The sequence below is a fragment of the Lithobates pipiens genome, unplaced genomic scaffold (assembly GCF_037356315.1).
Source record: "Lithobates pipiens isolate NorthernLeopardFrog02 unplaced genomic scaffold, aLitPip1_a1.2 Scaffold_13, whole genome shotgun sequence".
Taxonomy (NCBI): Eukaryota; Metazoa; Chordata; class Amphibia; order Anura; family Ranidae; genus Lithobates; species Lithobates pipiens.
The window spans coordinates 280644289-280670013 of record NW_027507718.1 but is presented as its reverse complement, the minus strand read 5'-3'; the positions used below and the strand labels follow the sequence as shown (position 1 = coordinate 280670013).

Genomic DNA, 25725 nt, shown 5'->3' with positions numbered 1-25725 from the left:
CATCGGATTTTGCCCGTCGGATTTTGTCCGTTGGATCTTGTCCGAAACTGTTGCATACACACGGTCGGACAAAGTTGGCGAAAAAATCTTTCAGAACGTGATGACGTAATTTTGTTACGATGGGACTACATTCAGGCTAGTAGCCAATAGCTTTGATGTAGGAATTTGATCTGAGCATGCGTGGCACTTGGTCCGATCAAAATTCTTTACCAATGATCGGAGTATGTCCGATCAGCCCAGTTGGTCGGGAAATATTTCCAACATGTTGGAAAATTGGGTCCGACGGATATTCCGACGGAATCAGTCTGATGCATACCACACACAGTCGGATTATCCGACGACACGGTCCGATAGGACACATTCCGACGGATTCTCCGACCGTGTGTACAAGGGCTTAGAGTGCCCCCACCCTAGATGAATGAACACAGGGGGCACCTTTGAATAGCAGCATTGACAGTCTGGGGGAGGGGAGTTTTAGTAAATTTAAATACACTAACAAATTGAAGCTGAAATCCAGCTAACACTTAGTAAGCAGATACAGCAATATTTTCCTTTTGAGATAAAGGTTTTATATAAATAAAACTGACCATTGTAAACACCCCTGTCAGTTTTGAATGGTTTGTCTCATCCATTTACCTGATACATCTGCAAGAGAGCCTGTTCTTTTGAAAAACATCAGACTTACTGGCTGGATCACCAGATGAAAACAGAAGAAAGAAAGTATAAAAAAAAAGAAAGCAAATGCAGCCATCACATCTAAGAATTGGTAAGCTGCATTACAATAAATGCTTGCTTTTGGGTTAAATACTGCTTTAATTCCTTTCTAGTTTCGAATATTTTTTGTGAGCGTTTTCAACAATTTTAGGTTTTAGTTAAAATATATGCTGGTTTAGGTACTGCACTTTTTTACACACACCTCATTAGTAGGTACACACAGTAAATGGAGAAGTACTATGTATGGATCAACACCTCTACTGAATGACTTCTTAAAAAGAGCGTTTTTACTGTCTGAATCATCCTCTCAGCTTTTCGGTTGGACTGAGAGAATAAAACAAGCCATCTGTGTCCTCCACTGGGATAGAAAACCTTGAGTCTCTCTGCTAGAGAACTGCATGTTGTGTTAAACATTCACTTTTTGGAATACCGTGCCTTCCGAATAAAGACTTGTGAGTGCGAGATGTTTTATCTGGTTATCTGAGGACTTCTGGATAATATAGTTCATAATTAGCAAGAACGAATCATAGAATTTTCTTGCTCATTTGTGTTTTCTTGACGTTATACTTTTCCACTTCTTGTTTGATGTCTCTGCTTTTAGGTTAAAGTTAAAGCCTGGCTAAACATTTTTAAAAAATTCCAAATTTCTATCTATAGCTTTAGTGACCTAACTTACCTGTAATGACGTATGTCCCAAGTCTGAAATTGAGTTATTTAGTATCACTACAGGATGGTGCTGTGGATACCAAGGTAGAAATTTGCACCATCGAGGAACTATTGCAAATCATTGAAGATTGGACTTTATGGGCACAACAGCAACCAATATTTAAAATGCATTATCTTTATTTAAACATGATTAAAAGGAAGCAGTAATTATTTAAAAATTACGCTAATGATTAATGTCTGCAGAGTAAATTAAACACCACTAATTATACATCAATAATAGTATTCAATAAGGATAAATACAGTCCATCCTGAACCATTACATATGATTCCACAAACCTTGATGTATTCTGATTGTGGCATAATGTAGCTTAGCTCGACATGTTTCGTGTCTAGGGCTTCTTCAGGAGCCTTAAGACACATAGTTAACAACAAAATATACATAGGTTTTACATACAAAGATTATATATATATAGATATATATACAAAAAGGTAAACTGAAACAATGCTGTGGTTAGCCAACACCCATCAGGCAGGCAGACAAAGACCTGCACCCCACTAACAGAAGAGCAAACCACCAAAAAATAATGCGTGTGTAACAGTGATGGATGGAAAGCATAACCAAACTAGGTAGTAAAGTGTGAGCTCAGGTGGTCACAAGCCTGCTTAGAAAGACCCATGGCACAAGGAGCCCTGGGGGCTTACAGATATTGACGTGCAATTGGTAACAAAACCATATAAAAAAAAGGGGGGGGGGTACTATATAATCATTATGCTGGATTTCTATAAAAAGAGAAAAAGCTAGCAGGTGTCCAGAGTCGCAGATGGAACCCCACAATGGATGTTGATGCAAACCTAGAAAGTCCCATCTTCAATGTTTTGCAATAGTTCCCAATGTCCCAAGTCTGTCAGTGAGCTGGATCCTGTAGAAATCTTCTCTGCAGGGATGACAGGTCCTCTTCCTGCCTCCTACTACTATAGATTCAAGTCTGAGAAGCTACCTGACAGGGGGCCACCCCCTCTTCCAATGTGAAAAGTTGTTTCATTGATTTAAGTGAAACCTCACTCTAATCCTTATGGTGCTAGCATTAGTAAATGGACAGGAAAGTATATCATATTTGCTTGTTTTAAACTTTTTATTGTTTTACATTTCCTCAGTTACTTCCTGATTTCCAGGCCTAGGCAAATGATGTCATACATCTCAGTAGTCTTCAGTATGGCAGGAGTATCTTCCTCAGCTAAGCACATCCTCTCCTACTTGCATGCCTAAACTAAGGGCAGCAGATGTATTCCAGGAAGTAAATGCTACATGAATCATCTGCCCTTACTCAAGATGGCCACTGCCAGAAATGCTAGGAGGTATTTTTCAAAGTGATTTATCAAATAAATAAAGCTAGGGGTCATGGATGGATAGGCGAGTTTGCTTTGAATATTAAAAATGTTATAAATAGCATATTTGGTTTGTGGTGCTCAGATGAAGTGTAGTTCCATATTAAAATGCATGTATCATGATCTATGAATAAGGGAGAGTCAGATCAATCATATGACCCCCCCCCCCCCCTTTCACAGATTGTGCTACATGCAGTAAAATAAAAAAAAACTAAACTAAAAATTCAGGAGGAGAGAGGAGGGAGGCAGCTCTCTATCAGGGAGGCTTGTTAATGAAGATGCACAGATGGCCTGGACCATTACAGCACCAGAAGTTAAGCAACGGGAAAGGGACCTGTCTTGTATTCACTGCACAGAAGATTTTTACAGAATCAAACTGCCTTCAAAACTTGGGACGTACTGTACTTCATTACAGCTAAATTAGGTCACTAAAGTTATAAAGAGGCTTTTTTTTCAAAGCTAAGCTTTAAACCCTTTTTTTCCCACCCCTCTCTCCCAGAACCCCCACCCCGGCACTCTCTGTGATGGCTGTGTCCTTCAGACACAGCTGATCACATACTGAGGTAAAGGGCCGATCAAGGCAGTCCTTTACTATGTGATCAGCTGTGTCCAATCGCAGCTCATCACATGTAAACAAATACTGGTTATCGGCATTCCTTTCCTCAATGCTGTCAGTCTGAGGAAAGGAAAACCGATAACCGGTGATCCAGTGACAGGGCACACTTACAATGATAATCAGGGCACTGATCATCAGTGCCCTAAATATTAGTGTAGCCCCATCACTGCAGCATATCGGTTCCCAGCATTGCAGCATATCGAAGTCCATCAGTGCAGCATATCAGTGCCACCTATCACTGCCAATGTGTGCAGCTTACCAGTGCCAATTAGTACAGCTTATTAGTGCCCATTAGTGCAACCACATCAGTGACCATCAGTGCAGACACACCAGTGCCCATCAGTGCAGCCTCATAAATGTCCATCAGTGCAGCCTATCAGTGCCCATCAGTGAATAAGAAAAATTACCTATGTGCAAAATGTTGTAAGAATTTTGCACATAAGTGCAGGCACAGAAATGTCCATCAGTGCAGCCTATCCGTACCCATCAGTGAAGAAGAAAAATTACCTATGTGCAAAATGTTGTAACAATTTTGCACATAAGTGCAGGCTCAGAAATGTCCATCAGTGCAGCCTATCCGTACCCATCAGTGAAGAAGAAAAATTACCTTTGTGCATAATTTTGGAACAGTGCAGCCTAATCAGTGTCCATCAGTGCAGCCTCATCAGTGTCCATTAGTGCAGCCTCATCAGCCCCCATCAGAGCAGCCCATCAGTGCCGACTTATCAGTGCCCATCAGTGCAGACTCATAGGCACACATCAGTGAAGAAGAAAAATTATCTATCTGTCTCCAAAAAATGATATACATTTCAGATGGGTACAGTGTTGCATGGCCACGCAATTGTCATTCAAAGTGCAACAGCACTGAAAGCTGAAAATTGGTCTGGGCTGAAAAGGGGTGAAAGTGCTTGATAGGCAAATGGTTAAGCAACAAGCGAGAATCTAACATTCATCTATAGAACATGGCAAAAATGAGCCACTATATGAAAGCTTTGAATATTTGGCCTTCACAGGAGATTTGTATATGTGTATAGGGCAGGATCAGTAGACTAAATGCTACTTTGGCTAAAATGCTTTTATTTTCCCTAATGATTCAAACTAAAATCATACTGCAGAGGCTAATTCAAAATGAATGGTGTTATGAAGGGCTTAAATGATCTGTTTGAAAACTTCAAACGCATAGCGTGGGGCACTTACAATGATGTCTTAATACTTATGTCCAAAATATGAGATTTCATGTAGTAAAACATCATAACTTTTCTAAAGTTTGTGTACTTTCTAGTATAACATATGTTCTTATTGCAGTGTCTGTACAATTCTGTGCCAGAACCAGAGTGTATTGGGTTTCATAATTTCCACAATTTGTTTAAAAATGAAAACATTTTAAAGATCATGAAATGCGAGCCGTGCTTTCATCTTTCTGGATACAATCATTTAATCACATGGTAGAAGTAGCAGAGACACGTGATCACATCCTGTTATGTCAACTTCTATGTATTATTTCATATCATTTTGAGTACTTGCAAGCTTCAAAATGTGCACCCTCAAATAAAATATGATTTTTAAATATTGTATAGAAGGTTTTGAGGAAAAGCATGAGACTAATGTGCTCTAGGGAACACTAAGGTTACCCATATTGCACTGCTCACGTTATAGTCATCTCAAAAAATGTTTTTGGCTTGTTTAGCAGAAGTGAATGTATATGCTTTTGTCATTTTTACATTTACATTTTCATACTAAAGGCAAAATAAAAAATGGCATTTATAATGCCGTCTGTCACTGGCATTTACAAAGTACTCTTTGTTTTTCTTTTCTAAGCTTCCTCAGGTTTTTTTTTTTTTTACCTGTTGATCCTACTGTTATTTTTTGAACATTTTTCTACCAGAACAAGCACTTTTCAACTACCGCACTTGGCTACGGGGCACTTTTACCTCCTTCCTGCCCTGGCCAATTTTCAGCTTTTCAACGCTGTGACACTTTGAATGACAACTGTGTGGTCATGCAACGCTGTACCAAAATATACAATTTTACATCTTTGACGTGTTAGTAAAACCGTACATATCATCACCTACTTTGTGCATCCAGGTGGATTATGCCTTTTTCTTTTTTAAGACAAATTGGACTTTAATTTTGTTAAAATGGTAATGGATATCTCCTGATTTTTTGTATTAACAAAGGAAGGCCCAACGTTTTTTAATTTAGCTGTATATTTCTTGCTACTCCCATAACCTTCCACTAAGAAACAACCCAAAATAAATGTTACTGCTCCTGACGATTGCAGCGATACCACATATGTGTATGTTAGTTGTTGTTTGTACCTTTAGTCCAACCCAGAAGCAACAGTGCACATTTTGCTTTTTTTATTCTACCTAAGAAAACACAGACATTGATGCTAGTTTGAAAAAAAAAAAAAAATACTTGCCCTAACTTTTGACCCTGACCTTGACCCAAACACTAACCCTGGCACTTACCTAAATCAAACCTTGACCTTGGTACTTTTTGTATTTCTTTATCGTTCATTATTATTATTATTTTTTACATGCCTTTTTTATTCTTTCTGCAGGGACAGAGAGAGATCTGATGTATTGGTCTCCTCCATTCAGAGAGAGGAGGGCTTGACTGATCACTGTGATAGCCAATCAGAGGCTATTACAGCGATCAGGTGACCTGGAATTTGGAGTTCCAGGTCCCGATCGTTTGTAAGGGGCCCAGGGCATTCAGCCAGACTCTGGTCTTTGTGCTGGGAGTGCGTCGGGCAGCACAAAGTCATATACGAAAATAGGCGACTGTTTTGCTTGCGTCTATCTAGCAAGGTTACTTTGCGGTATAAGCAAGGAATCTGGGACCTCAGCCGTGTGTAAATGTGCTTTTACTTAACAAAAATTCTGTACATACAAAACTATTACAATATTAGGAATACATAACAAGACTGACAGATATATCAAGCATGATGACTAGAAAATAAGCAAAAACTACTTAACTCCGTTTACTGTGTGTTCGAGATCTCTTTGAGGAGGACCCAGTTGGCAGTTGCTTTGGAAATCATATATCTTTCTTCTTCAATGGCTGGTTACAGACTTTTCCTCTTCAGTCTTAAGGCATGATGCAAGTCCTGGCCAGCTTATGCCTGGCAACCTTTATATAGCTCAGGTTGTTGACCATAAGAAGCGACTAACAGAAAGACATCTCTGTCATTCAATTAGAGATGCACTCTCAAATTCTACCTCAAGATGGCACTCTGCCATCATACATGCCATAGGTTATATATTTCCTGTTTACTGTAGCTATAGAGACAATATACTGCTCGAACCATTAGCTGAATAAAACAATGGTATCTACGTCCCTATTGTATCCAACAGCATTTGTTTGAGAAGTATCCACTCAAGCCAAACCTAACAGTAATCAGATTTCTGTTTCTATGACCAACTACTAAACAGACTGTCCCATGTAATGTTATGTCTGATTAATATAAAAAAATCATATTGTTTAACAAACGCAACACAGCGACTCTATAGAAAAAAGCCCATTCCAATGGAGCTGCATATTTGCGTATGCTCGGCCCCAAGGGGTTAAGGAATAACTCCACTCTTGCTCAGAAAAAAACATTACCCTCTGGGTGATCTATGTACATTGCAAGGATTTTAACAAACTTTATTGCGGATTCCTACTTTTTGTTATTCTGAAGGAATAACTGTTTGTTTGTCTGTGTCCATGTACATTTTTATGGGAGTGGTTTTATAATTATCAATCAGGTGCTGCACATGCAGGGCTCTGATGAGGAAAGTGGCAGGGCCTGCATCCCTTTAGACGTGATTGTTCATTGGGGGTCTATCACAAAATATGACATTTTTGTTGCAGGAGGTGCCAAAAATCTGACTTGTATCTTAGTGCAGACTTCTGGGAAAATTAGTAAGCCAATCACACAAGCAGGCAATAACATATCTAGGGGGCATTCTGTAAACCATCAGTGTACAGAACACCACCAGGTAGCCATATTGTATTGCATTTAGCAGAAAATCACACAGCTGCAGAGTTAAAAGGAAAGGTCATTTTTAACAATATTCAATCACAATATGACTTGAGTCTCAATTGTATACGCTACATTTATTTTTTTCGCTATGCTATTTTTTTTGTCTTGCGAAAGTGGAGTTACCCTTTAACCACTTGCCGACCAGCGCACGACGATGTACGTCGACAGAATGGCACGGGCAGGCAAATGGGCGTACATGTACATCCCTTTAAATTTGCCGCCCTGCCATCGGGCTCCCACGCTGGTCGGGACCCCCGTGAGTCCGGTCGTGGGACCCACAGACTCGATCGCCGCGGGCATCCCCGCGATCGTCTCACGGAGCGGCCGAATGGAGAAGTGCCACTGTAAACAACATTTCTCCATTCTGCCTAGCAACTAGTGACGCTGATCTCTGCTCCATGTGATTGGAGCAGAGATCAGTGTTCACTAAATGAAAGCCCAACCCCCCCACAGTTAGTAACACGCCCCTAGGAACACTTAACCCCTACACTGCCACCCACTGGTTAACCCCTTCACTGCCAGTGTCATTTACACAGGAATCACTGCATTTATATAGCAGTGATTACTGTATAAATGACAATGGTTCCAAAAATGTGTCAAAAATGTCCGATGGGTCCCCCACAATGTCGCAGTCACAATAAAAATCGCTGATCGCCGCCATTACTAGTAAAAAAAATGATAAAAAATTATTAATAAAAATGCTATAAAACTATCCCTATTTTGTAAACGCTATAACTTTTGCGCAAACCAATCAATGATCGCTTATTGCGATTTTTTTTACCAAAAATATGTAGAAGAATACGTATCGGCCTAAACTGAGGGAAAAAAATGTTTTTTTATATATTTTTGGGGATATTTATTATAACAAAAAGTAAAAAATAATGTGTTTTTTTCAAAATTGTCGCTCTATTTTTGTTTATAGCGCAAAAAATAAAAACCGCAGGGGTGATCAAATACCACCAAAAGAAAGCTCTATTTGTGGGAAAAAAAGGACGTCAATTTTGTTTGGGAGCCACGTCGCACGACCGCGCAATTGTCAGTTAAAGCGATGCAGTGCCGAATCGCAAAAAGTGGTCTGGTCTTTGACCAGCAAATTGGTCCAGTCTGAAAGTGGTTAAAGAATCATTACATCTGAAATTAAAACTGCTGAACAACACTTTTTATACATTAATATCTGTAAAAGCAGAAGATGCTGGTGTGCAACTACTCAGCAGAAGTAACCATGAACATTTGACATAACAAAAGCAGAAGTATCCGATTAGTGCTAGACTGTGGTCTGTTTAAATAATATCGTTCATTTGTTTTAACCATTATAGCATATAATGATTTACACTCATAAATCAATGAAAATACAACAAAAAATAATCTTACGTTTATCCAACAGTGAAAATTATTTTGCATGACAAACCATTTTGCATGCACAGTCTACTTAAAGTCTTTGTTGACTACAAAAGTGATTATGTAGTTATGATAATTTTAATACTGAGTATATAATAGTTCTAATGAGTAAAACCAAAACAATGCACCACTGGGATCTGCTGCAACTTTTACAAGGATTCAGCTATTAGATGACAGTATATGCATTACATTTTTAAAGACTCTGAATAATTACTGTTGTTTAAGCTTAAGGCCAGATGTTTATATTAAAAAATAACTGCCATTTAATCCACTTTGATATAAATTTTTTAAGAAGAGTTAATAAGTACCGCTATCCATCATTATATTAGTTTTCAATATCTAGCTGTACCCTGGGAATGAGAGGTAGCAGCGTGCATCAAGTGCTATCAGTCTAACAGTGGAAGCTTTCTTACAGGTGGAGATAACAGGGTGATGACCTCCCTACGTTCTGCTGCTTCTTTCAAATTAAGGGAACTTGGCTTCTCTATTTGTCCTGCTTACCATTAATATTGAAAGTAAAAATAAAAGAAAATTTCACATTTTGGGTTGTCCCCAGAAAAGTAATAGAGAGGAAATCTTCCATAGGTGTCACTAGTTCTGTTGACAAGGAGATCCCCAAGGAATCCCTGAATTTGCAGGGATTTCCTCTCACTTCCTGTTTGGATATGGGACAGGAAGTGCAGGGAATGCTCCACAAATGGACACAGATGGCGAAACAAAAACTCACAGGAGTTATAAACTTTCCTTACACTATCTATCATGAAAAAAAAAAGTTGTGCCTATAGTTCTACTTTAACTGCAGCAGAGAAAAGCATAGTCAACAACCTAGGAAGTCTGGTTGTACATAACTTGAAATGCTCCTGTGTGTTAACTCATATTAAACTTGCATGTATTCAACAGTGTCATCATTTGTTAATACACTGGGGCAGTGCATTAACAAATGATTGGCCTTTTAATGGGATACTGTCCCCGCTCACCCTGGTCGGTAGTAGTGTGTGGAGGTGACCTGCAATCTAGTGACTGGGTGAGTTTGGGATGCCTAGTATTGCAGATGTCTTTTATAAATGTCCACTGTTGCCATCTGGCTTTATCATTGATAATAATTTTTATATATATTCTGTTCACTGTCCTCTGTAGACTCTGGTTATACCCCCCGGTGCATGCACAGGCACTTGTATTGCTGGACACTACTTTCCCTGTGTGTATACTGTATTAAGTGTATGAGTAAGTTGTTCATTTATTGACTCATGTAGATGACAGTAGGGTGGCGTCTTCAAACACTTGGTGGGCGTCACCCTTTTGTTGTGAGCCACCCACAAATGTGGGTGGCGCCTCCCAACCCTCTGGGAGGTGCCTCTCCAAATGCTCCTGGTTGTATGTGTGTATATGTATATATATATATATATATATATATATATATATATATATATATATGGGAAGCTGAAGGTGACAACACTGCTAGGCTCTGAGGAAGAAGGTATCCCTTTGAAACGCGTCAGCAGCAGTGGCCCTTGATATTTCCTTTATTACCATCTGGAGTCTGTTTGTCAGTCAACTAACTGCTGTCATCTGGAGATCATTTGTACTGCGAACTTTATCCCACATGTTTGTGAGTAGTTTTTTTATCTTATTTTTATTAAAAGTAATTTAAGGATAATGCACAAGGCTGGTGTGCCCTTTTTCTTCTTTCCCTAAGGGAGGGTTATAACCTCCTGTCTGAATTTTTTTTCCCGCCATCTGTGTTCCATTGTGGAGATTTACCTTCACTTCCTGTCCTATAGTAAAACAGGAAGTGAGAGAAATTAAGGGAATTCATTGAGGACCCCCAGGTCACCAGAATTAGTTTTCCCACTAGATGATTTCCCCTCTATTACTTTTCTGGAGACAACCCAAAATTTGGGATTTTCTTTTACTTTCAATGATAATGGTAAACAGGACAAATAGAGAGGGGGGCATAGACAGCAAAGAAACCTGACAAGCATTCTAATCCCTCCCCGCTCTGTCCAAAACAAAAAAAAAGTTTTGCCTTTAGTTGTACTTTGAAGGAGAAGTCCAGCCTGAGATTTTTAGGCTGGGCTTCTCCTCTGGGTCAAATTTGTTTTGCACTCCTGTGACCTGTTTTCAGCAGAGAGAGAGAGGTCTGAAGTCCGCTCTCTGCTGACGTCACTGCCATCAGTCGAGGCAGCACGTCACTTCCGAAGTCTTGATTTGCCAGCTGACTTCACTGATGGCAGTCTCAGTGAGCCGCTGAGATGGACGTTCCCCGCCACTCCACAGCTTAGCGCTCCAATGAGTGTGGCTCAAATCTCAGAGACCCCGGGGGACAGCTGCAGCATCGGACTGATGTTGCATCCACCTAGGTAAGTATGACTATACAAAAAAAACATACTTCTCTTTTAAACATATTTTCAGGTAAGCGGTAAAAGTCCCCTCAAGCTAGACTTGGGTTTCATTGAGCATTTATTGTTATTAATATATAAACAAGAGCATTTTGTAATGTATTAATTTTGTGCAGAATCTTCTGGGCCCAGAATGGAAACATTTCACGGCGGTGGTTTTCACTCGTGGAGATGTCTTAGAAGAGGTGCGAATGACAGAAGATGAATTCCTCCGGTCGGCTCCTTCCACGCTGTCAACTCTCCTGGAGAACGTACATGGCCGATACTTTTTTAGAGACCCAACTGACAAAACTCTGCATGAAGAACAAGCCGTATTTGCCAATCAAATCTTACATTTCGTGAGGCAAAACAGTTACCAGACTGTGCAATTTAACAAACATTGACCAGCTTATGATACATTCCTTAAGGTAACAAGGATGGACATATCAATATAGAGTGGAATACCTATTATCTCTTATGCCCTGTACACACGGTCGGACATTCCGACGACAAAATCTGTCGGATTTTTTCAGACGGATTTTGGCCCAAACTTGTCTTGCATACACACGGTCGCACGGTTGTGTATGAGAAATTCCAACGGAAAAAGTCAGATGGAGCCCACACATGATCGGAATTTCGGACAACACAGTCCGATCGCTCATTTTCCGTCAGAAAGTCCGACTGTGTTGTGCCTTTTTTGGAAGACAACTAATGAAAATTGATGACTAGCCCAAGGATGTAAATACACTTCCTGTGAAATATAAATCCGAGTGTATCTAGCAAATAAATGTGTCCCAACATTTTAGAAAGCAACCAATTTTCTTTTAATTTAAAGTTTTATTTCACACAGGGAGTTTAGGCTTGGAATAACCACAAGGGTTTACATGATACACTTGATAAACCAATTTGACACTTATATTTATTCAACATAAAAAGGCATGCCATCTAAAAAGATATGTCTAATAAACAGGCAAAAATTCTACATGCACTGCGTTAAACTGTACTATATTTTCCTACTATACTTCAAAACATTGTACCATTGTTCCAATAATGTCTACAGCCTACAATAATGAATTATCACAATGTTCTAGAACTAAAACCCAAGCTAATGGTCAGTTTAAATAAGCTAAATACAGTAGAAAAGCATACAGTGTCCTCTGCCAGCAGCTGTAGAGTAGGACCATCACTTTTTATGTGGAAACGGTGGTCTTATTGTAGAGGCCTGGAACTCCGCCTATTGAGTCAGAACTAAAACTCTTCAATCAAGCAAGGTCATGTTCCCCACTGATTGGAGAGAACTAGCAGCGACTCAGTAGTGGGAATTATGGAGCTCTGCAAAGAGATCACTGTTTCCCCACTATGAGTAATTGTTCCACACTGCAGCATGCTAGCAGGACACGTTCTTTTCTACTCAGGCTGTTTTTTTGTTTTATTTTTAAGAAAAAAATCTTAAGACTTCGCACACTTTTTGTTTTGCTGCACTTGGAATGTTTTTAGCAAATTAGAAGCTGAACTGCTGGAAATGTGAAAGTATCCCCTTGCAGTGGGGCTGCACCCACACAGCAAGGGTTAATTGCTCATTTATGTCTACAGTATGTGGACCAGGTAAAGCAGTTTTACTTACCTGACCATCCTCTCTTGCAAGCTCCTCTACACTGTTAGACCAATCTCTGCAGCCTCTTCTTCCCCTTGCTTAAGCAGTCAGATGCCCCGACATCAATAAAGTGATATTAAAGGCTGTTTTTGTGTTTTGTTTTTTAATAACAAACAAGTCATAGTTACCTGCTGTGTCGACTCAGAGTACTCTTAAAATAAAAGTACTTTATTGCGACAAGGTACAGAGTAGTTTCTGCATAGCTCTGTACCCTGCAGCAATAAAGTACTTTTATTCCAGAGCATGCAGAGTCGCCAGCCCTTCTGTTCTGAGCATCTATCTATGTGAGTTGAAAGGCCCGGCTTGAGCACTGGACTCCAGTCTATGAACTTATTTATCAGCGGTGGAGCTGGGGTAACCTCCTTTTTACCTTTTACCTGCTCTGTGCATTGGATTTGCACAGAGCAGCCCCAATCCTCCTTTTCTTGGGTCCCCCTCCGGGGCTCCTGGCCCCACCCTCCTGCCAAGTGCCCCCATAGCAAGCAGCTTGCTATAGAATGCATGAAGATAAAAAAACCTTGAGCCTTTACAACCTTTAAAGCGGTTCTTTAGCCTTTTCCTCACATTCCTTACATTCCACCCCTCCTCCCATCCTGCAGCAGTATTGGCCTTTTTTTGTTTTGTTTAACTTTTTTATAAAAAAAAAAGTCTGGCCTTGCCTCCCAATGACGGTATTCGCCTTAGCCGACTGACACGCATCCTGCCCACTGTGCTTCCCAGGATATACATGTCACACATCTCAGGAGGCTTAGCCTTTCATTCAAGGAAAGCAGGAGGGGCAGGCCTATTAGCATGTCATCAAGAGGCCCACCCGTTGATCACGGAAGAGCCAATGGGCCTCTCAATGACATCAGAGAGTACACTGCGGCGGGACGGAGCTGTGTCTGGGCGTGAGAGGATCTCAGCGGTACAATGCTGGATCTACTGGATGGGCGAATATCTGAATTGTGCAGGAAGCCGTATAAAAAAAAATGGGGGGGCACCTGGAGGTCCTCTTTAAGACCTATGCAGGGACCATAGCCTTGCACTGGAGGTTAGGATGGAAAGAGACGCTGGCAAACAGTGTGGAGGATCGTGTAGGCAAAACTGCTATTACAGTCCCCTATACTATATGAGCATTTAACCCTTGCAATGCGGGCCCAGCCCCACTGCAAGCTAAACCTTTTACTTTTGCCGTAATTGGGCTCAAAGGTTAATTGGGCTTTAAAAGGCTAAGTTCACCTTTTCCATAAAATGGCCTATGCAGTCAGGGGCCCCATTAACTATTGAATAGTGTGCAGCTTTGAAAAGTTATCATGATTTTGTTTCACTTGTAGGCCATTTGGGTCAGAAGCCTGGCTAACAAAATTCTAGTTGGCAACCCCCACATCTAACCCTGTTGCTAGGATTTGTAAAATGCCGGTTTTCACATCTGCAATGCTGGGAGTGAGCAATCAACCATTTTTATGTCAGGACGTGGGGGTTGCTAACTATCAGTTTCTTTTAGCCTGGCTTCTGAAATGACCTAAATGGCCTACAGATAAAACAATAAAATGAATAATTATTTTACAAAGCCGCACAGATTTTTGATATCTACTGGCGCTCCTTGACTGCATAGGCTATTTTCTGAAAAGGTGAATTTAGCCTGTAACCTCCTTGTGCCCATGCTCTAGCCGAAAGACAGCTACAGCACGGGCCTAAATTGCCGGGAGGGCGTCCATATGCGTCCTCTCATGCATGAGCTGCCTGCGTGCGTGCCACTGCGGCATGCTCTGTGATCGGTAAGTCTCTTGGCTGATCAAAGTAAGGGGCCGATCCTGGCCCCAAACTAAGTGATCAGCTGTCAGCCAATGATAGCTGATCACGTGATGTAAACAGAAAGCCAGCGGATTCAGGTTAAAGCGTATCTATGGCATCATATTTTGCTAGCAGGGCTATTTTTATGAACTCTGAGCTTACATATGTCACACTTTGGGAACTAGATGACTAGAGCCTCCTACACATGGTACGATTGTTGGCAGGGGATTGTCTGTTGACAGATTGGTGTCCTAAAATCTGACGGTCAGTACGCTTCTTTTGACAATTTTCAGTCAACAAATGTTGGATGGCAGGCTAGTAAATTTTCAGAGGACAACAGTCTGTTGTCAGATTTTCGGATGGTCAGTACACAAATCCGTCACACAAAAGTCGAAAGTACAAACACGCATGCTCAGAATCAATGCTCAAACACGAAATTAGCATAAGGGACCCAAAGGGTGGCGCTCAAGAGCTGAAATACCTTGTAGTACGTCACTACGTTCGTGTTTGTTACACGACAATTGTGTACCATTAGCATGCAAGACAAGATCCTCGCACACGCCATTAAGACAAAAATCAGACGGTCGGTTTGCCAACAATTGTACCGTGTGCGTGAGGCTTAAGGCTGGGTTCACATATATGCGAATTGGATATTTTTTTTACCAGCATCCAATTTGCATAACATGTGAATGTGACCAGCTCTCAATGGAAATTTCACACATGTCAAGGGTGTGCCACAGTGTGGTTTTGAATAGGGGCCTGTGCATTTTTGAGTCCGGTTCAGGCACGAATTCAGGCAAAAATTTGCACCTCAATCACACCTGAACCGGTGAACAGAAACGCATCGGACTCCGGACTGCAAACCGCAGTAAGACATTTGTGAACCCAGCCTGAAGAATATGCTAACCCATGGAACCATTGATTTTGGCTGAAGATAAGAACAGGGAAAACAATCAAGTAAATGCAGTACACTAAACTGTTGAATACAAATTTGTTTACATACTAAATATAGGACACGTAGATTTATGAAAAGTGATACACATTGATCAAGGATAAATGGCTTTGTCTCAGTATTGAGTACAGTACTCTATGGTGAAGTCATTGTGAGAAAATTAAAGCTTCTTCAATTTAGGTTTGATAGTTGACAGTGTTCCAAAACAAGTAAACAAAATGTTCTTTACACCTGGCCTCAGGAAAGTTATAAATTGCTATTTTTCTTTTTTGGGGTGGGTACCTATTTCGGACAGGTAGCCACTCCACTTCCACTTGTATCACCCAGATGATGTGAGCAGAAGTCGCCCCCCTCCCCACGACTGCCCTGGACATGTCACAGGTCCCAGGAGGCTGCGGGTCCATTGGGATAGCACAGCACTATTTACATATGTGCAGTGGGAAACAAGCTGTGAAATACCAGGAAGTCACAACCGGCTTCCCACATCCAAGATGGCAGCAGCGGGGATGCAATCACCAGCAAAACATCTGCCCAGGTGAGGACAGCAGCTACAGTATTTGTGCAGCATTATTTCTATGGCAAAGTCTCTCTTTCATAGCGCCAATACAGATGGACACTAGGTAAAATGTTTAGTGCCATATAACTCTTGTTCAGTACTTCATATTTCCCTGATTAAAACATATCTATATAGTCAAAACGTAAAACCATATATTCATGTCTACATTGTATTTCAATTATTTCTAGCTTACTCATATTAGTCTGAACAATTTTAAAGTTTGTAAACTTACATTGTGATGATCCCCGCACATTGATTTACTTGAATTCTGTGACACGTATTCACTATGCCCAATGGGTGGCCACTGTTGCGTCACATAATTCAGAGTCTGCCTTATGAACTGCAGAGAAGTTTTAGGAGTCAGTACAGAAATTGCTGTTTGCAGGGATATGCAATCCTTAGAAATTTAAAGTAAAGAGTGAAGGAAAAGCTGAAAAGCATTCTGGGAATCCAAGTTATGGAAAGAGATGGTCAGCTGACAGAATACCCAATATGAAAGGAGCTTTCAACTAAACTCATATTGTATTGTCAAAAATAACTAAAAAATAAGCAATGATGTTATAAAATGAAAGTGTATGTTGTAGCTATAGGTTTGCAGTAAAATATTCAAAAAAATCCCTGGAGGTAATATTACTTTCTGTCAGGGCTGGGCTCAGCCCTTCCTTCTCTGAGCTGGCCTCTAAGCTGTCGGCTAATTGCCAGCTTCTATCTTTCCACAGTGACTCACCTGTTGATGATATTCTGCTCCTCAGTCCTGCCTACTTAAGCTATCCAGTCCAGATGATCTCTGCCTTCACCTTGGTCACATCTCTAGAGACGCTCTCCTGTGTTCTTGTTAAAGGCTTGCTTGGCTGACATTCCTTCTGGCTCCAGATCCTGCTTGCTGTTCTACTACACTCATCTCTGGCCTGGCATTTACTGTTTACCCTTTGTTATTATTAAACAATTGAGATATAACTGTACTTCTGTCTCAGTCTTATTCATTGTTTTAGACACTTTCTCAGTAAAGTTGAAATTCCACTTTAAGCATAATTTCACAATAATATAAGGTTTTGTGATGTTTGAGTTTTTACCTCTCGCTGATATAAATCAATTATCATTGAGTAAATAGTTAAAACTTTAAATGCATCTTTGAAATGGCTCTGTAACTTGCAGGGAACACTAACACATATTTACATCATAGGTGTGCACACAGGGATATTGCACCAAAGCCCCCTAGCAGAGGATCCAAAAACAAGTGTAAAAATAAAATCATAAAAATAAAAACGACTGACACCATCCACTAGCCTACTAACACCAGTCTCTGCCCTATTGACACCATCCGCTGCTCTACTGACATTGTCAATATATACATATGTGTGAGCTTTGGGGTGCATACCTTAATGCAATAAGCTGTGCAGACCTATGATTTACATATTAACAAATGATTTGCCTTTGAACTATAAAGAGCAATTTCACTGCTTCTGAAAACCAGGATTGGCAATTGGTGTGGATTCCACAGGGCACTAAATTACTGATTGTCTCTAAATGACCAGAGGCAAGGAGATTATCAGAGTTTGTACTTGTAAAACATTGTGCATGGGATATCGTTTTACCTGTGCACAATAGGTTTGTTCTAGAGAAAACATGTCAGTGCAAGTAGATGAGGCCACTTTAGGGTAGCTTTGAAGCTTGGAAGCATAGAGGAGAGAGTAAATCCAGGATTCTGCATTCACTATATCTGGTTTCCCACAGTACACAGCATGGAAATGCAATTATTTTAGTAAATATAAACTGATAAATACCTTTTCTCATTAGCAGTATATAGTCGTCTTGTGACTTCTATCAGTGTCTGGCTTAAAGCTTGTAGGATCAGTTTTTTATTCTACTTCGACTATCCTATGAGGCTGCAGGAGCCCCGACCCTCTTTCTGGTCTGTGCTGATTGGCCCTGTGCTGATCACATGTGCCCTCACAGGAAAAATACACACCAAACTGAGCATTTTCAGAGTGACTCCAAAGGCTCTATCTTATAAGGAGATGGACTGGAGACAATGGAAGAAGGGGATGATCAGAGAAGACAGGATCAAACAGCATTTTTACACAATGAGGAGGATTAATCCCTTAGGTTACACAGGGAGTATAACAAGCATGCTTTACTGCATATATAGACTGATTTTACTGTTGTGGGTTTAGTAAATTGTAAGCTTCATTTGGCTTTAATACATGTTTAGTAAGTGTAAATGGGAACAATGGTCATCTATAGCAGTTCACAAGTAATGCTCACTACAAACTTAACAAAACAGGATGTGGAGTGAAAATTAAATACAACACATAATAAAAGTAAACTTTTACAAAATGTTAATTTTTTTAAAAAAAGGGGTTGCTCTAATTATTATTAACTGCAGCCTATGCTGAGTTTTTATACTTTAGGATTATCTACAACAAAGTACACTGTTATAGAGTAACACATGCAAAGCAAATATTTTCTATTAGGGCAGACTTTGCATGCTTTGGGTATATGCTAGTGAGTAACAAGTCTGCAGTTTATTCTTAAAGTGGTTGTAAACTCAGGAAAAAAAACCTGCAAGACAAAGGCATAATGAGCTAGTATGCATCACATACTAGTTCATTATTAAATACTTACCTTAGATCGAAGGTGTTGCAGTGGTCCCCGTACACCGCTATGACCAGCGACATGTCTCCTAGAGTTATTTCCGCATTCGCTTGCTCCAGCACTGTGATTAGCCAACGCCGCAATGATGCCACTCCTGCGCATGTGCATGGGAGCCGCTGGTCATGGCACGGCTACTGAAGAAACGGCATGAGGAGCCGTTTCTTCAGTGCGCATTTGCCGATGACGTCAGCAAATGCAGATACAGTTAATATCTCCTAAAACTGTGCAAGTTTAGGAGATATTCATGGTGCCTACATGTAAGCCTTATTATAGGCTTACCTGTAGGTAAGCCTATAAACCAGCCAGCCTTAGCCTGTTAGGTAAGCCTATAAACCAGCCTTTATCAGTGTGTCTCACATAGCTTTGTCTGCATTGCAAACAGAAGCCAACCGGATTCAAACTTTTGTTCCTCTATTGTCATTTTCCAACAGAGATTTGAGTGAGTTGGTGCCATTTACTGCATATAAAATCTATTTAAAACTCAAGTAGACTGGCAAAACGGACAGATTATTTTGCTAATGAGCCCAAAAGAATTGTGTGAGACCATGAAAATATTTTTTGTAAAGGATAGTATCACAATAAAAATCAGAGAACAAAGTTTTCAAGCATTTAAGGCATGTTTAGTAACATTGTAATGTCAACATTTAACAGAAACACCACAAACATCTTTCAACAATTCATTCATGAATAAATTATTCCAACCATTTGGAAAAGCACACAGTTCTGGACAAAGGAATTTACTGAAACACTGTGTGGACGGAAGCTACTTCAGGGGATGTATCTAAGGTGTTGCCTACAGTCCAGATGTCATACAGATAATTAGTATTTTTTTCTTATTTACCTTTAAAATCTTTTTCTTGGAGTACATCACAGGACATAGGGTGTTGTCATATTTATAACTACTTGAATTTTTCTACCACCTTCAGGTGAATGCACAGCAGACAAAGAAAAGGCAGGATTCCCTGCCCAGGCTCAGCTAAGCCCCAGTTTTTTAGCAAGCATGGTTAAACAGACAAAATAGGAGATGGACCCCTGTGTCCTGTGATGTACCCCAAGAAAAGGATTTTACAGGTAAACCAAAAATCCCACTTTCGTATTCATACATCATAGGACACAGGTTGTCCTTATATTCATGACTATTTGGAATGTCTCAAAGCACTGAATATAAGGGGTGGTCAACAAAGCAACAAGGACAACACACCCAAAACAGAATAAGGAAAAAATCCACTACAAAGCTGACTGCAAGACCTTTTGCCCACACCCACCTGAATAAACTTTGTAAACTTGTGAAGAAAAAAAACAGGTAGCAGTGTTACAAATCTGAACAAAAGCTTGCGCTGAATCGCCAAGAAGCACTGACACTCCCGGTCAAATGGGCCCCGACCAGGAAATGAGGAACCCTGCCTTTGAGGCCTGAGAAGTGAGCTGACAAATCCGCCTAGAAATAGTGGATTGAGAAGCAGCCTGATCCTTGCATGGACCTTCCAGTCGAACAAACAGGGAAGCAGACTGTTGAATCAAAGCCATAGACTTCAGATAAATCCAAATAACTTGAACAACATCCAAACAGTGAAGTGCTTTCTTCTTCGGATGCTTAGGTTTAGGACAAAAAATTGCCAACACAGTGACCTGATTCATGTGAAACAAGGAAACCACTATAGGAAAAATGATAGAGGGCCTCAACATCACCTTAAACTGATAAGGAATCAGCAAAGGTTCATTGCAGCAGAGAATAGCCAGATCTAAAACTCTATAAGTTATAGTAACCAAAAAGACAACCTTGTGCTCAAGATGCAACAGCGGAATATGTTTAAACCAGGGCCGGACTGGCCTACAGGGATAGTGTGAGATTTCCCTGTAGGCCACCTGCCCTGGGGCCACTTCAGTGTTGCCAACTGCCCGCACCATTTTTGAATGTGATGCACTCGGTCTTGGCACAGCGACAGTGCCTCATTGTCACATCAGCTGGTAAGACCGAACCCTGGACCACTCCACAGCCTCCGACCACCGCCTGCACCATGTCCACAGACTCTGATAACCCCCTGCACAATGTCTGACCAGACCAACACCTGCAGCATGTCCGCAGCCTCTGACATCTCGTCTTTTATGTTTGCAGTCTCTGAGGGGCAAGTCTGGAGAGGAGTTTGCTCATAGGTAAATATATATATATATATATGCTTTCATATCTGTCTTATCTATATATAATACACTCTTCATATGTGCTTTAACCACTTCAGCCCCGGACCAATAAACAGCCTAAGGACCAGAGGTCTTTTTACAATTTCGCACTGCACTGCTTTAACTGGTAATTGCGCGGTCATGCAATGTTGTACCCAAACGAAATTTGCGTCCTTTTCTTCCCACAAGAAGAGCTTTCTTTTGATGGTATTTGATTGCCTCTGCGATTTTTATTTTTTGCGATATAAATGGAAAAAGACTGAAAATTTTGAGAAAAAATGATATTTTCTACTTTTTGTTATAAGAAAAATCGAATAAACTCAATTTTAGTCATACATTTAGGGCAAAATTTATTCAGCCACATGTCTTTAGTAAAAAAAAATGTCAATAAGCGTATATTTATTGGTTTGCGCAAAAGTTATAGCGTCTACAAACTAGAGTACATTTTCTGGAATTTACACAGCTTTTAATTTACGACTGCCTATCTCATTTCTTGAGGTGCTAAAATGGCAGGGCAGTACAAATCCCCCCAAATGACCCCATTTTGGAAAGTAGACACCCCAAGGAAGTTGTGGAGAGGCATGTTGAGCCCATTGAATATTTTTTTTTTTTCCCAAGTGATTGAATAATGACACAAAAAAAAAAAAAAGTTTACAAAAAGTTGTCACAAAATGATATATTGCTCACACATGCCATAGTTATATGTGGAATTGCACCCCAAAATATATTCTGCTGCTTCTCCTGAGTACGGGGATACCACATATGTGGGACTTTTTGGCAGTCTATCTGCGTACGGCACCCCGAAATCCAATCACTGCCTTCAGGATTTCTAAGGGTGCAAATGTTTGATTTCACTCCTCACTACCTATCACAGTTTCGAAGGCCAAAAAATTCCAAAATAGCACAAAACCCCCCCAAATGACCCCATTTTGGAAAGTAGACACCCCAAGCTATTTACTGAGAGGCATGTTGAGTCCATGAAATATTTTATATTTTGCCACAAGTTGCAGGAATTTTACAATTTTTTTTATTTTTTGCACAAAGTTGTCATTAAATGATATATTGCTCACACATGCTATGGGCACAAGTCAAATTACACCCCAAAATAAATTCTGCTGCTTCTCCTGAGTACGGGGATAGCACATGTGGGGGACTTTTTGGGAGCCTAGCCACGTACGGGACCCCGAAAACCAAGCACTGCCTTCCGGATTTAAATATAAAATGCTACCAAAAAAAACTGTTAGCGATCGCAGGGATCAGGCCTGACTCTGCGATCGCTGCAGTTATGTGTTTAGTGTTTTGTAAGTGACAGTGATCGATCGATACTGCACTTGGGTGGGCTGGGCAGAGGGGCAAAACGCAGGTGCCAGCAGGTATCTGGGCTGATCCCGCTAACAATGCGTTTTTTTGGAACCCTAAACTGCTGGGGATGCTAGTATAGATCTGATCAGATCAGATATTGATCTGTTCAGATTCTATACCACTACGGGAGGTTTATGCTTTGCGTGTGGGTGTTAGCAGTACTGGCACTAACCTTGCGCTGCCTGGGGCGACGCAGACCCTGACCCTAAAACCTAATTGATATCACCCGCCGGCTGATCAGGGGGTTAAACATTTATTGGGTAATAAATGGTGGGTGCCCTGTTGCTATAAAAAGCAAACTAACCAGAGTCACCCGTAACACTTATACGGTGATCACTGGTGAAAGGGTTAACTAGGGGCAATCAGGGGGTTCAAATTTTTATTAGGTAGTATATGGGGGTCCCTGGCGCTATATAAAAACCTGACGGGAAACCTAAATAACTAACTAGCTAACCAGCGTCACCAGTGACACTTATACTGTGATCGCTGGTGAAAGGGTTAACTAGGGGCAATCAGGGGGTTAAAACCATTATTGGGTAGTATATGGGGGTACCTAGCGCTATAAAAACCTGGCGGCGAACCTAAAAAAATAACTAGCTCCCTAGCGACACTAGTGACACTAATGCAGCGATCAGAAAAATGATTGCTTAGTGACACTGGCAAAAGGGGGTGAAAGGGTTAACTAGGGGCAATCAGGGGGTTAAAACCATTATTGGGTAGTATATCGGGGTACCTAGCGCTATAAAATCCTGGCGGTGAACCTAAAAAAATAACTAGCTACCTAGCGGCACTAGTGACACTAATGCAGCGATCAGAAAAACGATCGCTTAGTGACACTGGCAAAAGGGGGTGAAAGGGTTAACTAGGGGCAATCAGGGGGTTAAAACCATTATTGGGTAGTATATCGGGGTACCTAGCGCTATAAAAAACCTGGCGGTGAACCTAAAAAAAAAACTAGCTACCTAGCGACACTAATGCAGCGATCAGAAAAATGATCGCTTAGTGACACTGGCAAAAGGGGGTGAAAGGGTTAACTAGGGGCAATCAGGGGGTTAAAACTATTATTGGGTAGTATATCGGGGTACCTAGCGCTATAAAAACCTGGCGGTGAACCTAAAAAAAAACTAGCTACCTAGCGACACTAATGCAGCGATCAGAAAAATGATCGCTTAGTGACACTGGCAAAAGGGGGTGAAAGGGTTAAAAGGGGGGTCTGTGTACCTATGTGTTAGAGTAGTGTTTTGGTGCACTTACTTTCTGTCTTCTCCTCGTAGTCCGGTCAAAAAGACCGCCCCGAGGAGAATTACATCACTTCCTCCTTCCTGTGTATACAATACACAGTGGGAGGAAGCTTCTCATTGGCCAGGAGCAATCGAGAGGGGGTGGCCAGAAACCAACGGCCATCCCCTCATCACGGATCGCTCCTGCAGCGAACCGGACCGCCGTATCCAGCGGGAGGGGGTCCGATCGGACCCCCCACCCGCTGGAAGGCAGGCACGTACATGTACGTGCTTGTGCCTGCCTGTGCCATTGTAATGACGTACATTGGCAATACGGCGGTCCTTAAGTGGTTAAAATGCACAGTTTTCAATTTTATGAACAAGAAAATAATGTTGTTGCCTTGTTGGGCTAGTATAATGATGCTACGGGGCTGGTATGAAATTATTTCCAGGGCTGGTTTTTATTTCCAGTCTGGACCTGGTTCAAACATAGAAGACTATAAAAAAAAATAAAAAATACCAAAGTACAGTCTCATGAAAGCAAGGGGGCCACACAGGTGGAACCATCTGCGTAACACCTTGCACAGTAGCTTTTATTAGGGAATGAAATGTGCATTTGTACAGTGGAGATGGCCATAAGTAAAGTAATGCCCAAGACAAGATCAGTTCCACTTCTTCCTAAGTAACCCAACATCTTGTATCTCCTTAATAGATGCACCACTGTGGCATTGTCTGCACTTCAACAGTGACACTCCAAAGGCAAATAGACACGTGTAAGAGAACTAGCAAAAATCGCTCAAAGTTCAAGGATGCTAATCAGAAACTTTTGCTCCCCCAACAACCAAGTTCCCTGAATCAAGAGGCTCTCTAGAACAGTGGTCATCAACCCTGTCATCAGGGCCCACTAACAGGCCAGGTTTGCAAGATAACTGAAATACATCACAGGTGATATCATTTGCTGCTCAGTGATTGCAGTATTCTAGTCTGCATATCCCCAAGGTAATAGATAAAACCTGGCCTGTTAGTGGGCCCTGAGGACAGGGTTGATGACCACTGCCCTAGAACACCTTCCCAGCCCAACAGGCTGGCTTTCAGTGTCTGCTTGGAAGTCCACAATTCCAGAACTGACCTGGTCTTGAGAGTCAGATGCATGGGCAGATCTAATGACTTCCAACAGTTGCCCCATATTGAGTTGTAGAGCCCTAAAGTAAAACGGAGCATACAGGACAGCATAGAAGGCAGCTACTGTACCATCTTTCCCAGCACCCTCATGCAGATATGAATCAAGGGACTTTCCAGTGACCTCAAAATTCCACCCGGGATCAAATGGACAGGCAGGTCTGTGTCATGTAGGAGTAAGAGTAAGCCTAAAAATTCTAGACGTCATGTTGGAGCCAGAGACGACTTCTGAAAGTTCAGCATCAAACCAATCTTTTCACTGTGTGCATCATCTGAAGGACATTTGATGTCAAGGTCAGGGTTAATTGCTCCCTAAGAGGCAGGTTGTGAGGTACCCCCAATCCAGAACTAAAGCTGTAGAAGACTAAATGGCAATGCTACATACAGGTAGCAGTGTTCCTTCACTGAGAAATGCAGAAACGGTTGGTAAGACTGTCAAAAAAAAGATGTGCAGATAGGCATTCTTGATATCCACTGATGGCAGAAACCCCCCTGATGAAGTGAAGCAATTATTGACTGGGTAGACTCCACGCTGCAGACCTAAATATCTGAGACTTCCTAAATCCATACGGTCACGAAGGCTGATAGAGATCCCTCTACCTGCACGAGTGGGGGTACCCCTTCACTGTAAGGAGGACTTGTCTTCCCACCCAGGGTCAGTTTTTCTTACAAAACTTCTGCTTAGAATCCAAGGCTTGCTGTTTACAAAAGGAAATCATCTTGGATTCAGAAGGCAGAGCTGGTTTCTGACCTGTCAATTTCTTCCTCAGGAGAACATGCTTTTACCCACAGGCCCCTTATGGATGAAGGCATCCCAAGGACAGTCCAAACAAAACTTGCCCTCAAAGGGCACCCTCTAACTTTGCTTTATGCAGAGACGTCCTGACGATCAGCATGTGATGATCCTCCTTATATGGACAGACATGGTGCCCAACCTGGGAAGCTGCTGTGTGATGTCTTCCAAAACATCCCCAGGTAAACTAAAGATTCTCTGACAATCTTAGA

The 25725-nt window shown here is 41.2% G+C and overlaps 1 protein-coding gene across 3 annotated transcripts in view; it reads left to right on the top strand.

Moving 5' to 3' along the window:
• The window catches only part of GIMD1 (GIMAP family P-loop NTPase domain containing 1), a 28665-nt gene extending 11577 nt beyond the window's left edge, over positions 1-17088 (top strand). Inside the window, exons 3-5 of one of the 3 annotated variants that reach the window (XR_013272293.1) lie at positions 11326-11616; positions 15866-16105; positions 16846-17088. Coding sequence is in view for 2 of the 3 variants with exons in the window: in XM_077476680.1 (XP_077332806.1) it covers positions 11326-11592 (267 nt within the window). In the remaining variant the exon portion in view is untranslated. Of the gene's footprint in view, positions 1-11325; positions 12929-15865; positions 16106-16845 lie in introns of those variants that run through there. The other 2 variants (XM_077476680.1, XM_077476679.1) reach the window with 2 other exon arrangements.
• The last annotated feature ends 8637 nt before the right edge of the window (positions 17089-25725 follow it).